Source organism: Antechinus flavipes, chromosome 6 (assembly GCF_016432865.1).
Source record: "Antechinus flavipes isolate AdamAnt ecotype Samford, QLD, Australia chromosome 6, AdamAnt_v2, whole genome shotgun sequence".
Taxonomy (NCBI): domain Eukaryota; kingdom Metazoa; phylum Chordata; class Mammalia; order Dasyuromorphia; family Dasyuridae; genus Antechinus; species Antechinus flavipes.
The window spans coordinates 201,096,525-201,112,098 of NC_067403.1; the positions used below are offsets into that span (position 1 = coordinate 201,096,525).

The 15,574-nt window shown below is 39.6% G+C and overlaps 1 protein-coding gene across 4 annotated transcripts in view; it reads right to left on the reverse strand.

The window, feature by feature from the left end:
• DNAAF9 (dynein axonemal assembly factor 9) overlaps positions 1–15,574 on the reverse strand; it is a 162,192-nt gene that overhangs the window by 76,432 nt on the left and 70,186 nt on the right. For all 4 annotated transcript variants that reach the window (XM_051965843.1, XM_051965841.1, XM_051965840.1 and 1 more), the window contains 6 exons: positions 13,034–13,121; positions 11,029–11,105; positions 8,405–8,449; positions 7,902–7,947; positions 3,260–3,371; positions 2,675–2,745 (listed from right to left, as the gene is read on the reverse strand). In XM_051965843.1, coding sequence (XP_051821803.1) covers positions 2,675–2,745; positions 3,260–3,371; positions 7,902–7,947; positions 8,405–8,449; positions 11,029–11,105; positions 13,034–13,121 — 439 coding nt within the window. The remainder of the gene's footprint in view (positions 1–2,674; positions 2,746–3,259; positions 3,372–7,901; positions 7,948–8,404; positions 8,450–11,028; positions 11,106–13,033; positions 13,122–15,574) is intronic.

Genomic DNA, 15,574 nt, shown 5'->3' on the forward strand with positions numbered 1-15,574 from the left:
CCTTCCCAGGAAATGTTCTTAAATGACTAAAATGAAGTAAGATTACAAAGAAATTGTAAAATTCTACTGAAATACAGTTATAAAAATACTTTCCAAAAACAAGTTCATGAATCCCAGAATAAGAATTTCTAGATTTTAAGGATACACACAGACACACACACACAGAACAAATGGGTGCACTACACTGTTCTAACATCCTTAAGTTAAAAGGGACCTGGAGTATATGGGGGGAGGAGGGAAGGGTTCAAGAAGAAAACATTTAAGCAAGCACAAGAAAATAGGCATATGAGCAAAGTATAAAAAATTGGGAAAAGTCAGCACTAGGGAGAGGAAGAGGTGGCCAAGGCTGAGAAGGGGATTCATTTATATTTTTCTCTCTCCTTCCCTCCTTTTTTTTTTTTTTTTTTTTGGTGAGGCAATTATGGTTAAATGACTTGCCCATCACAAAGCTAGGCTGCATTAAGGTCATATTTGGAATCAGGGTCTCCTGACTCTAGGGCTGGTGCTCTATCCAATGCACTATCTAACTGCCCTGATACATTTAAAGGTTTAAATGTAAACTATCTAATATATTAATATTTTATGCTGATAATTAATCTGTATTTCTTGAAAACTATTAACTAGTTCAGGCTTTCCTTAAATTTCAGCCCAACCTTTCTCCATTTGATTTAGAGCTCTCTGAAGTTCTCTTAGAGCACTTTCCTTAGTGATGAAAAAGTACTTCTTAATTTTGCAGAAAGGGGCCATAGAAGTGAAGTGTGTCTCCTCCACACTCAATGCTGGGATTTTTATTCCATTTCTCAGACTCCCTGACCCCTAGGTCCCTCATACTGCCTGTTAACTGCTCCTCTGTTCCTCTGACTGCCCCAACTGCCCCTGTTGCCCTCTAACTAAGTCTCCCCCGGCCTCTTCCTTTTAAGCCTGTGGCCCTTGGAGATTTGTTAGAGCAGGAGTTATTTTCTCTAATTTACAGATGTGGAGGTTGAGAACTAGAGAGGGGGAGTGATTTATGTAAGGCTAGCCCCCAATGAAGCATTCTGGCCTTGGTTCAGGTCGGGCTCTGTCTTGTTGTCTCGGGCCTCAGATTCCCTGCCGGCCATGAGCCTTTCTGGGTCAGCTTTGCACTCTTCTCTCCAGAGGGACATCTCTTTGTACACTCACCAGCTCTGACACTCGGAGCACCCACTCTCTTTGGTCACACAATGTATGACTTTATGTTTGGGGAGGGCAGGCAAGGTCGCCACTGAATGCCTCTCACATTCTAAATTCATTCCTGATTCCATAAGCAGAAAGAAGCAAACACCTCGGTCCAGCCGAACTCCCCGGGCGCTTTCTAGTCATAAACTAAATGATGCATGACTGTTGCCATCTGCATGTGCACCCACCGAGGGAGCCAGGCTGTAAACTTGTCATGGTCAGGGAAGTCTGCCCTGATCACAGCTGGTGCAGCATTTGCCATCAGGCACGGGGGAAACCAGTATCAAAGGGGGAACCCAACAATGAGGTATAATTTGGGTTCTGGATTGCCCCCCATGCCAACCCATCCCCACACTCTTGTTTAAAATCACAGGATACAACAAGGGAGGAGCTAAGATTTTGAGATTTTGAAGTCCTGAGGCCCTGACTGCCCAGTGCCCTGCACCCTTCCTCCTCCCCCCGTCCTTCTGCCCATGTGTTTCTGGGTCAACATGGTAAATCTCTCTCTGGAGAAAAAGGAGTGATAAAGAAGAGTAGTCTGAGATCAAAAGACCAGAGAGACAGAGGAGATGTTTTCTATGTTGGAGGTAAAAAGAGGCCACATGCCCAAAAATGGGGAAGTGTGAATGTCTGTGAGAGTCTTCTTGGAGAAGCGGGACTGCTCTCAGTGTGCCCCCGCCTCCTGTCCAGCAGAATTCTGACCAACGGATGGTGGTGGCTAGTGCTCTCAATAGAGAGGTGGTTCAGTTTAGCAACTGAGCTCCACAGGAGATTTGGAACTCTCCCTAAAGATCTTTAAAGGAAAGATGCATATATTTGTTAGATGGAGATGGAACATTGCCTAAAAACAAGAGAATGACTTCTCAGGATCCTCCTTATTTTGAAAACCTCAATAATTCTTTTCTTTACCAGAAATCACTAAATATGAATACATTCGCAAGAGTTCTTTCATGGCAAGAACAAGATCAAAATATGTTCAAAGTTAGGAATTTAGATGAGAAGGGTCTGACTTTGCAACTGTAGTGGCGATACAAGATATCCTGAGCCCCAATCACTTAAAACTTCTTAAGATTTTTGAGATGTCCAGTAAAAATAGCATAAAACCCAGAATTTTAAATGCAGCACCACGCTCAAATCAATTTGAAAAATTATGTATCATTCTTAAAAGTCATACTTTCAAATAGAATAACAGCATCAAAACCTGGGAGGGGTTTGGGAATTGCTTAGATCAACTCTGTCATTTGAAGAAACTAAGGCTGCAAGAGGAAAGAGATGTCCGAAGGTCCCATCCACGATAGGCAATGGTCACTGCCAAATCTCGAGTTCTTGTCATCATGGCACAGCATGTGAGTCAGGAGAAGGGGTGAAGCTCCACTATGGTGGGGCAGGTGGGCTGCCAGTTGCCAAAAAGAGGAGGCTTTACACACCTTCCATGAAATTTCCAGTTTAGATAATCCTTAATTTAGGTGATACTGACCAGCCAAGAGCAGAATCTTCGGATGGACGCAGTCAGAATCATGTAGCTGGTTTCTGTAGTAACACTGCCATCTGTGGGGAGGCCGATGAAGTCTGAGTAACTCAATACTACACTCCCCGATCCCAGGCCCCCCATTCCCCCATCCTCCAAAAATACCCAGGATCATAAAGATCATCTCCTCTCACCCTCAGGAGGACAAGCATATTGCTATCCCTTAAAAATAAAAAGTTCCCCCAACCTGGGGGTTTCACGCTGGGTGATCAGACTGGCTTGGTTTGTTGTCTGTTTGTTGTTGTTGTTGTTGTTGTTTTTTCTTTTCCTTCCTTTTTTTTTAACCCATAAGTGGAAGCATATGGATTAATCCTTGGATTAATATGGAAGCATAATGGGAGTTAATCCTTATTTTTCAAAGAAGATTTTATTGGTTCTTTGTCAATTGATGTTGAGTTTCAGCAACATCCCCTTCCTCATTACAGAGTAAAGTTGGATAAAACAAGCCCTGTCTGATGGCCCTGTCTGGAAATGCCTCATTCCACACTTGCAGTTCTAGCAATACTTTTCATCAGACTTTTATGAAATACTTACCTTTTTCTTTAATAGAAATCTGAGATGTCAAAAATGATTCTGAGAAGATTATAGATCCCAAGCATTCTTTTTTTCTCTTCAGATCAGGGATATCATATATAATCATGGAGGCCTGCAATGAATGATAAACCCAACACTGCTAAAGAAGTAATTAAAAGTCTGTAAGAAGAGACTAGCCCTGTGAGATAAATAGTGCAAATATTTTCCCTTTTTTATAGAGAAGGAAAGTAAAGCCAGAGGGGCTACGTGAAATGCTTTTGATCACAGTTACAAAATTTTAGAGAACCAGACTCAAATTCAGGTCCCCTGACTTTATTTGAATGAAAATAATAGGAAGGATAGGAAAAAAAAAATCCCACAGACTAAAGACTTTTACATGGCAATTCATATGGTAATTTCCTGACTGCCTATCCATATATTATCCCTATGCCTACTTATACACTAGCTATTCAGAGATCTTAAGATGCATGGATGCATGGCAAATATTCAGATCATTATATTATCCTTGTCTTCCCCAACCTGCTCCTCTCTTCCCCTTAATATGTCTGTTTATGGCATCAACATTCCCAGTTTCCCATGATATCAATGTTGGGGCTGTCTTTAACTCTTCCTTTTCCCTTCCCTTTCAGATCAAGTCAACTGATAAGACACTACCGATTCTACCTCTGCAATGTCTTTTGCATCTGCCCCCTTTCTTTTTAAACTTCTCTAGACCAGACATTCATTATCACACACCTGGACAACTGTAATAGCTTTCCAGCAGGTCTGTCCTATTTCTAGTCTTTGTCACTTCTAATTCATCTTTCATGGAGCTGCTGGAGTTATCCTCTTCATGAGTATACCTCAGTATGCCCCTATTCTGCTCAGGAGCCTTCACAATAGCTGCATATCAACCAAAGACCAAACTCCTTAGCCTGCCTTTCCTAGACCTTCGCAGTTTGATGCTCCTTAACAGTTTTAGACTTAGCTCCCATCCATGTGTATCATGTTCCTGCCAAATGGTCCTAGTTGCTGTCTCCTGCACCACTGTTGATTCTTTTTTTTTTTTTTTCCTTTTTTCCCTGAGGCAATTAGGGTTAAGTGACTTGCCCAAGGTCACACAGCTAGGAAGTGTTAAGTGTCTGAGGCCAGATTTGAAGTCATGTCTTCCTGACTTCAGGGCTGGTGCTCTAGCCACTGAGCCACCTAGCTGCCCCCACTGTTGATTCTTACACCTGGAATATCCTCTCTCTCTCTCTCTCTCTCTCTCTCTCTCTCTCTAAGAATTTTACAACTTAAGGTCCAGTCCCCAAGTCGCCATCTCAATAAAATCTCTTCCCTGATCTTCCCAGACATTAATGATCCCATTCCTCCTTCTCAGATCTATATGAATGTATCTAAGTGTATAGCCTGTTAAGTGCATGGCATTTTGTATGACAATAATTTCCATACATGCTATAGTTAGACTGAGACAGAAATACAAGGCAGGGGAAGTAAGTAGTTTATCCAGATTTTGCAGATTCTTGTTATGTAGCAACAGGGCTCAACAACACAATATGCTCAGAAAATGTTTGCTCAAATTAAGTTCAGAAGGTTTGGGAGATTTAAAATAAAATCAGGGCAACCCAGAGGCAGTTAGTTCCCCAATGTCTAGAAAGAAAGCAAGCTAATTTATTAGTTAAAAACAAAGAAGATGAATAGAACAATGCAATGGAGAGTTCTGGCAGGAGAAGAGAGGCAAAATAACCTGTGACTGAGCCTTATGTGGACATGGAAATCTGATAATAAGGAATGAAATAATTGGCCAGTGCCTCTCCCTTAACTGCCACACCCTTCCTCTCAAAAAAACAAAACAAAAAAACAAACCCAAACCCTAGAGATGGGTTTAAAACCAAACAAAAAACAAAACAAAACAAAAACACCTCACAAGGAATGGCAAATTCCAGTCTGGTTAGCCATGAAACTAATGGAGGTTAGAGTTAACTTTAGAGCTTGAAATCCCTGACTGTCCTCCATGGAGCTTTCCAGTCTACAGAGGGAAGGGGAGTGACCTCCAAAGGAACCACTGATTTCTTTTAAACTCTACATCTCTTCAACCAAGCGTAGACTGGCTGAAAGCAAGAAACAATAGTCAATTCTTTAACTTCTTACTGGAATGTTCAATAACCCGGTAAACAAATGTATATACTTTAATTAAATCTTTTGTTAAGGACTGAAAACTACAGGGTGATGAGGTTTATCTGCAATTCATTTTAAAGAACCAAAAGTATTTGACAAGGCCTACATCACCACTGGATTGTATGTTCCACAAGGATGCTCTTGGTAACAATAAGAACTACCACCCTCCTGTTTTCCAAATTACAGAACTTCAGAGTTCAAAGAATCTGCAAAGGCTATCTAACCCAACTCATACATGACCATCAATCTTCTCTACAATATTTCTAACCCATTGTCATCTAATCGTCAAGACCTCTAGTAAGGGGGAACCCACAATTCCCCAAGCAATTTATTCCATTTTGGAGAGCTCGTAACTGTTAGGAAATTCTTCCTGACATCCAGTTTAAATCTGTCTCTCTACAACTTCCCTTCCACGGCTCCTCATTCAATCTCTCTTCCATGTGATGTCCCTCAGACGTCTCACAGAATCTCTCCTCTCCCCTTCCATGTCTTTAGTTCTTTAGGCTTCTATGCCATAAACTTGCAATTATTCATTACCCTGGTCCTTTACTGTCAAAATCCTTCCCAAATTGTGATGACTGAAATCAAAAACAATATTCTAGATGGGGTTTTAATAAGGTAGAGGATAATGTGACTATCACCTTAATTCCTTGTCAGACTTGAGTTTTTAGTCCTCTATAATCCCTACATCTTTTTTTCAGATGAACTGTTATCACCCTAACTAGGAAGTTCAATCAAAAGAAATCAAGGAAAGCTAAAGTAATCAGAGAAGGCTTCCTGGAGGAAGGGGTACTCTTTGAGCTGGGCTAGGAAGCATGACTTGAAATGAGAAAAGAGGAAGGTGGTAGAAGAACAAAAAATTTTTTTTCTATCTTCTTTTTTATTTGCGACTATATTCAGTAGTTATATTGACCAAGGAGTCTGGGGATTGGACTATTTAAACTTCCAAGAGCACACCAACATCTAGGATTACCCAGTCTTTCAATTATAAGACCAAAGGAAATAAGATTGAGGTGGTTTCAAAAGAACAGAAAACACTAAGTACTAAAGACTTAGTAGCAGTATAGGCTATATTACTGGTATCAAACATGTATTTGCTATCTCTTCCGAGATCCTTTGGTTTATATAAGCATGTGGACTTTTTTTTTTTCCTGAGGCAACTGGGTTAAGTGACTTGGCCAGGGTCACACAGCTGGGAAGTGTTAAGTATCTGAGGGCAAATTTGAACTCAGGTCCCTCCTAACTTCAGGGATAGGGCTCTAATCACTGTACCACCTAGCTGCCCCAAGCATGTGGCCTTTTACAAAAACCACCATTGCTATTTGCCAATCAACTGAAGTGCTCAGAATGTTCAGCCTTGAGAAGACAAAGGTTGGATGGGCGTGGAAGCTCTCTTTAGATAGTCACAAAACTAGGATTAGATTTGTTCTACTTAATCTCTGAAGACAGAACTAGAAAGCATGGGAGGAAGTTGTGGAAAAGAAGATTTTGGCTAAATTTAAAGAAAAATTTTTTAATAACTCTACAAGTCCCGAAGTGAAATAAGCTGTGTTTTTAAAGGGATTCTCATCACTTTTCAGCAGAGGCCAAATAGCCCATATTATATGAATGAGATGACCTCGACCTCCAAGATTCCTTCTGACTCAGATTCTATGCAGTGTTTAGACACAGCCCTCTTCTCTTCCCCCTCCCCCCCCCCCCCCCGGTCCCCACTAGTGGGGATGGTTTTGCACTGAATAATTTACACTTGTTTACTGGTTTTTCTTTGTATACAAGGGCATAGATTTGGACAATAATCAACTACAGTTAGAGTTCACTCTTTGGTCATGAAACAGTTGATTTAACTGAGTCCGTAATTCCTTTACTTTGGCCTAGTAGGTACCATGTTCTAAAACACTGAATTAACCATCCCTAGCAATAGGTACAATAGTTGTTAAGAACATGCAAGAGGCTCTCAAATTTCATAAGGAAAAACCCTGAAGATTGATTATGTGGAAGGAGCACTTAATGTCAATGATTTTTCCAGGAGAGGAAAGCCAGCCTTGATTTTTCCTATTTCAGGAATTTATCTCACCTCCCACTACCCATTCTACTATTAATGATTCATCATAATTCTCACAGAAGAAAAAACTAGTAAGAGATTACATCTCTAAGAAGACCCTGAAACTAAAATTCCTGGAAATATAAATCCTTATAAGGTTTTCAGCCCCAAATTTCTAAGTAGCCTCCAAGTCTAGCTTTTTGAACAAAGTAACTAACATATCATTTAGGGCTAGCCAAGGCACCTCACCTTCTTCTCTTTCTTAAAATCACTTTCTTGCAACTTCTGAAAGAATACAGACCCCATATAATCCATAGAATGTGACTCTACTGTCTGGCATGGGTGTTTTGTTTTGTTTTTACAATAAATTCTAGTCCCCCATTCAGGAACTGCAGATGCTTGCCTGTACCCCTAAGATGGCCATTCTTTAGCAGTTCTGCTTACCGTTTTAACAGAGTATAAACTGTCTTCATCGTTCAGAGGCACAATTCTGGAGAAGGAGGAAAAAAGAAAGAAAACACCAAAGTGGTTAATTATATGCTGAAACTTAAAATATACCCACTATTCTCTCAAATCAATCACTTTAACATGGAAGTATGATTTCTCCCAGGGAGTCTCTTAAATAACTTGGCAGCAAGCAGCAAGGAGGCAGAATTTTAATATAAACCATGTAGAGAAAATGAATATTTATTTTTCCCAGTTGGAAGGGAAGGAAACCCTCAGTGGAAAGGATATATTAATTAAGCATTGCCTTCCTTGAAACCAAACACCAATTTAGGTAACTCCAGAGAAGAAGGATGCAGAAGACCAAGTTCTTTCAGAAAGGTGTTCTTCAGCTATGGAAAGGCTGCAGACCAGGACTGGCTGGCTGCAACCCATGTTTTTCTCTATTTTTAAGGAGTGTCTTCTCTCTTTCCCACCCCAAGCCAAAAATGGAGACTACTCACCTTCCCTGATTGTTCACAGCATGGATATTAAAAGCTACTTTCTGGCTGTGGACAAAAGTCAAGAGGATCAGATCAGTCAGAATGTGATGGACTCCTGCCCAGCCTGCTCCAGCCAAAACAACCCTGGGCTGATGAAATGCTGTCAAGCCACCTGTCCCTCAACTTACTTATTCACAAGCCACTAAACACAGAATTAGTCTCAACTCTAAGGGAAAGGCCTCCTCCAATCTTTGCCCTCCTGTAAGAATCCCTTCTCCAGCATCTACCAAAATGTCCCTGCTGACTTTTGTTGAGATGCTGTCAATGACAGGAAACCCACAAAGTCCTAGGAGTTTCCTCCTTTTTCCTTAAGAACTTAACATTAAGGCCACCAGGCTCCTTATACTGTGCTTCTTTGTGCACATGTTTACTGCCCCAGCAGACTATGAACTCATTTTGGGGATGGGCAGTGTCTTTTTGGTTCTCCTATCCCCAGTGTTCAGCATCGTGCTTTGCACATAGCAGACCCATTTGTTCAACGGGCACAATTAGGTCTGATATAAAGACAAACTTCCCACCAAGTAGAGCTATCCAAAAGTGGAACCACTTGTCTCAGGAGGTGGCAAAGGCTGCCAGCATTTTGGCTGGACATGGGAATACTGCAGAGGGAGGAGAGGGCTTCTGAGCTTCCTCTAATACAGACTGTGGGTCTGAGACAGCAGCCTGAGAAGCCACCAGAGCAGGCAGGGTCAACCAAGGGAGCAGAAGGACAAAAATGGGAGATGTCCCATCTTGATCACTGGCAGATCTCAGATCTTGCTACTTCATGGGATGGCTTCTTGTCTTAGAACTCCCACTTTGCTAGGGTAGATTTTTTCAGACTGTCCTCACTAATGATTCCAGCCCAACAATAAAAACAGAAAAGATTACAATAACTCTAGGATTGTACCAATCTCCTGGTAGGCCTTCAGAGCCAACCAGTCAAGATCATTCCCTTCCTATGTCCCCACTCCTTCGACTCTTCTCTCTCTTCTCATATCACCTTATCTTTCCTTACTTACAGGCCAAAGGTATATAACTGTATAAAAAAAAAGCTGTATAACTATAAATATTCTGTAATACAGGGCAACATGTTCTATTGAGTAAATGGCAAGGGCAGGGAAGAGGGCATTCTAAGAAATGGGGTGTTTCGGATGACTGAGGTCCAACTCCCAAATTTTCCTCTTGGTTTCAATGCTTCTAGATAAAAAATGTTTCCAACATATACAAGTTTACTTTCATACTTTGATAGCGTATTGAGAACAGTTCAGTGGGAGCACTCTAAATATCCATTCTCACAGTACTAAGCTCAAGTACCTTCTCTCAGCAATTGGAAGGGAAGGGAGGCTAACATTTGGCCTAAGAGGAGATATCCAAACCCCATCTAAACATGATGTCGCATGTCTTTTTGGAAATTTGGCCAGAATGTAAACTCTTCTCCTAGGGCTTGTTTTTTTTTTTTTTTTTTTTAAATTTTTTAAAAAGAAACATAGTTTCCTGTTATGAACTTGTCTTTTGCTAATTTTCAATCAAGAAAAAAGAATTCATGAGATATTCTGGCAATTTAAAGGGCTGGATCGGCTCTCTGGTTAATCCTACTTTGATTCTATTTAGCATTCTGAGCTCCCTGAAGAGCAGCATACATCCAGTGTGTAATGAGACATTAATCAAGAAGTTAAGGTTCACAGACCTTATAGAAACTGAAGGAGAAAGAGGCTCACCCATATTGAGTATATTTTAGGTCCAAGCTGTCTTGCTCTTCAGAAATGGGACTATAACAACACGATACATTCCTAAAACCCTTTCAAGATTTAAAAATTGCCCCTTTTTTTTAACCACAAGCCTGTGAATTCTGTAGAAGGCTTATATATGCCTATTTCACAGATTAAAAAAAACCAAGACTTTGAAAAGTTAAATGACCACAGTCATATATACCCTAAGTGTCTGAGGGAGGATTCCAATTCATTTTTCCTGATGTTGAGTCAAGAACTTTTATCTACTGTTCAAAATAAAAAAAATCTCATTGCCTATAGGTTTATTTGCTGAGAACCTACTATTCTGTCCTAATCAGACAGTGTCCATCCAGACCCTTCACACTGAGGCTGAGCAGTTTTTCTTAGGACATTTGTCTACATGAAACATTATTCCTAAAATTTGTGAATGGAAAGAAATTTTATAAAGTGAAAAGGGGAAAACCAGGAGAATCTTGACTGCCCACAGCTACATATAGTTAAAAGTATGTGCCTGGATTAAAAACAAGGTCAGAAGAGTTTAGACAGTGACTTACTGATGAAATGACATATCTACCTATGCTTATAAAAGCCATTTTTGTTTATTAAACACAAGATAACAAAAAAAACCTGTGCCTGATATTTCTCAAACAACTCCTCTATGCCAGAATCTTTCTCTTTCTGACTTCAAGTATAGATTTCAATTCTTCCTACAAATGTGCAGATCCCAATTTTGATAAATACCATAGTATTATCAGAGAGTTTCTTTAAGAGAACCCTGAATATGGTGCTTAGGGATGGGGTAAAAAGATAGGTCATTTTTTAAAATGGGAACATATTCTCAAATAATTTCTATGAAAATCAATGACTCCATACCGTATAACAGACTTAAGCTTCTTCATCTCAAATGATGCTAGCATATCCCAAAGTGTCAGCCGTGCCATTTCCCTTGCCTGTAAAAGAAGCACACATCCCAGGTGTTAGCACATACCATGGCATATCTAGGATATACCAGGTAAGAGAGCTACTCTCTTCCTGAAGGGAAGGGAGGCTAACATTTGGCCTAAGAGGAGATATCCAAGCCCCATCTAAACACGATGTCGCATGTCCTCGCCCATCTGGCTAAGGAAAATATAGGTCTACTATATAGAGAATAAAAACTCCTGTCTGGATACAGTGACAACTCAAAAAGAGGCTTTGGGCCCATTTTACAGGAACCACCTTGATCAGCAAGCAACAAGCCTGATTAGTATTGACTAGCCTTATGGAAACCCAATGGCAGTGGTTATAAACCAGCTTCAAGGCAAATTATTGAGGCTATTAACAGAAAGTTTAAACCAGCTCGTGCCCCTGCAGAACTTTTGTTCTTCAGTCATTTGAATCATATTTGACTCTCTGTGACCCTATTTGGGGTTTTCTCAGCAAAGATACTGCATGGTTCGCAGTTTCTTCTCCAGCTCATTTTACAGATGAGGAAACTGAGGCAAACAGAGTGAAGTGACTTGTCCAGGGTCTGACGCCAGATTTGAACTCAGGAAGATGAGCCTTCTTGATTCCCAGGTCCACTACTCTAACTACTATGCCCTAGAGAACTAGCTATGAGCAAAACATGGTGAGAAGTAAAGGCCTCTATTTGGTGCCTTTATTTCATATTAAAAACATCCAGAGAATTGTAGCTTTAAAAGATCTATAGAGAGAAAAAGTCTGATTAATGACTTAAAAAAGCTATGTCTAGCATTTTGTGAATCTCTTCTGGCACCTTGCAGTTCCATAAAACTCATTTTCCTCTCGATTAACTCAGGAACCACTTTGGGAAGAAGCATCTAGAGAGGTCTGGGGTGCCCGCCCACTCTTAGCTCATCTTTAGAAAATTAACAGTGTGGAAGAGATTCCTAAAAGCCAGAAGTTCAAAAATCAAGCCTTACAAGTACCCTCAGAGTGGAGATGGGAAATACCAGAGAGTCAGTGACCACATATAGTGTCAGCCTTCTCCCTAACATGCAAATGTGATATAGCCTTTACACTGCTGGAACACTTTCTTCAAGGAGAGCCTTCTCAACTTTTGGAAGCATCCAGCCTTACTGCATTAGCCTCCAGAAAATAATTTTTTTCTAGCCATACTAAACTGGATTCAGGGACTCAATGGAATGGATTTGTGAAGAGCAGAATATCACTGAAAATATGATCAGAAAACTCAAGCAACACCACTCATGGTGGAATGGGAAATTAAGGTACTCTCTCATCTTTAGGTCTTTTACACTGAGTTATAGAAACTCAAACCATATAGCTCATGGAAAAATGATACTCTAAAAGAATATCTCATATTTAGTTTCAAAAAAGCTTTCAAAAATCTATTAAAGATTTAAACCTGTTAAAAAAATTTTTTTTAATTTAATATGATTAAATGTTCTATTAAATATGATTATATTGGTTACTTGACATCAAGGGAAGGGGATAAAGGAAGGGGGAGAAATTGGAATACAAGGTTTTGCAAGGGTCAGTGGTGGAAAATTATCCTTGCATATGTTTTGAAAATAAAAAGCATCAATAAAAAATAATCTAACATGATACCAAATGGTTTCAACATGATCATATGTGTTTAAGACAATTCTTAATTAGTTGGAACTAAAAAGGCACAGCAAAGACAGTCTTGCAAAAGCAGCCACAAGGAAAGGGGTCAGAGACTTGGTCACATGGGTAGGTATAGCTCAAACCCAGAAATGATGCCATGTCAGGACCAGAATGGCGAGGGTATCCATGATGCCAGCTCTCCTAAAGACAAGCTCACACCAGATTAGAGGGATAGTAAGAGTCCTTTATGAAGTTCTTGAAAGAAAATAAGAAGGGCGGGCTAAGGGAAGAGAAACAGTATTCAAATTACCTTAGATAAACTGGAAGTTTTAGCATAGCATGCAATGCCAGCCAGAACAGCCTCAACAACAGCAGTATATATCCGGCACAATTGCCTACTTAATAAACAAAGGAGACATGTTAACTATAGCATCACACAGTTCCATTAAGAACAGCATGCAAACAAATGATATAGTCCCAAGGAAGTGATTTGAAACATGATGGAGAAATCACAAAGGCCCAATTCAGTTGGCTTTGTGCTTTATAGTGTGGGCTCCATCTGATTTATGTTTTGCTATTGCTAAGCCATCTCGAAGGCAGATAGTTCTCTGGGCTCTGTTCAGATAGCTAACACTTTCAGTGCCTGATAAAACTAAAAAAGACACTCTGACCTCTTTTTGGGAAATTCCATTGGCCACAGAAGTCAATTTATGCTAAATGCCGTGGACTTTACAACAAGGACTTACTTCCTAGAAAGCCATAACAATCTTTTCCAAGGATCTCCTGACAAGAAGTCTCCAGGTCAGTGAGGATACAGGTCCACAGTGCCCGAAAACCATGTAGGACAAGAGACTAGTTTCAAAGGAGACTAGGTTCAATCAACATAGTTTTTAGACGAAATATAAAAGCATTACAAAGCTATACAAACTGACTCCCTTGTTACCAGTCCTCCTGATCTGGGGAGATACATGAGGAGGTCCTTCAAAATATTCCTAACTAATAAACCAGCCTAGTTTTGTGATTATGAAGACTCTAAATCTGATTCATTTAGGGAAGTATAAGTGCAGATCCTTAACTAGGTGATCATGGAATGCATATGGGCTGCCCTATTGAAGCTTAAATGATAGGGAATATGGTAGGAAAGAAATATCTAGTTTAAAGAGTAAATTTATTTTCAAGTACCATGAGTCCTGTGATAAGTAAAGAAAGACTGTTCATGTGAAAATCTGTTTTGCTTGACTCTTATATGTTTGTAACCTAGATCTTGGTTTTTTATTTTTTTATTTTTTTATTTCAAATGTGGAGAGAAGAAAGTAGATTTTTGTGGATTGAAAAATATAAAATTTAATTTTAAAAGACTATCATGTGCTATGGAGTTTGAAATGTGTTCCCAATACCAGAAAAAGCTTTTTCATGAAGAGAAACTATTGAAGAGTTAAACTAAAAAAAATCTTTATAGTTAAGAAATTTCTGAATTCCATGGAAATGGGGAATTCTTATGGCTGAGTACCTGGATGGTGTCAAGTTAACCATCTTTCTTAAACAAAATGAATAAAGATTTTTTTCTTTGGCCCAGAAATGTCATTTCCTTGTCCTGATTTTCACAGATATGGGCATCTAGTTCAGAGGTCCCCAAGATAGATTCTTAGGGGGCAGATCTTTATGGTGATTACTATTGATTTTGACCATTTCATTACTCTTTGCTGGCCTCTATATCCTCTCCTTCCAGTTTCTCAGATGAGCATATTAGATAGAAACCATGCAAAGACAGCCTTAAGGTTCACAGATTTTGAACACTTCCTAAACAGATTGTCACTTATAATCTAGGGCAGTATATACAAAATGGATATCTCTAACAATCATCATCTTCTGTCTGTCTAGAGAACCCCTAGAGGCCATGAAGATGCTGGCCATCTGTGAGAAGTGGAATACTAGAATAAATTAGTTCATAACCCAACCTATGCACAGAACAACAGGAATAAATACACTCTTAGGAGGGATTGGGGGCCCACCTTGTTGTTTTGCCTGATTTGGGGGAAAGAACTGTGAGAGGAGAAAGTAAGTAGAAGCAGAAAGATTTAATCAAGTCAAATACAGGACTAGAATGCTTATAAGGCATCAGATGTAAATCTCAATAAGTTAAACTTTTTTTTTTCAATTTTCAAATTACTACCTATTCATAGAATTCAAGTTCCCAAATTTTATTGATAAGGACACTGAAACTCACAGAACCTAAATGTTCAGGGGTCTTTCCACTGCATCATATTCTAACTAATAAATGCTAGTAATGACAGGCAGATTATTCAAACAAATGTTGCCTCTTCTTAGGAAAGTTAGGGCAGACCTCTACATGTAAATCTATAACCGAGGCAGTGTCTTATGTAGAGTGGTTCCTTAGCACAATATATCAAGGGATTCCCTTCTATGAGTCATATATGGAGAAAGTTTCAGTGCCAGGAACTAGATACAATAAAGGCAAGGGGTTGATTCTAGGTTCCAGGTCCAAGAAATAGCTTGTAGGTAAAGTGTGCACCTAGGTAAAAAATAGGAAGAAACTTATGTAGCTTTCAGGTACCCCAAGAGAAAGACCTTGAAAACTGAGGGATAAGAAAACTAAACTCCTGTGCTTCTCATGAAGAAAATGAGCTCTTAGTGACTTCAGGACAAAAGAGTTCTAGATAAGGAAAACAGTGCCTACTAAGTTCACAGGAAACTAAATATATATACCAATGCACTGTCAGGAAATACTAAAAAGACAAATATAAAGAGTAACCTTCCAAAAAGTCAGCTCATGCCCTAGGAATGTCTGGATTGCCTGACACAAGATATAGTCTAGGGTTATGCCCAATAT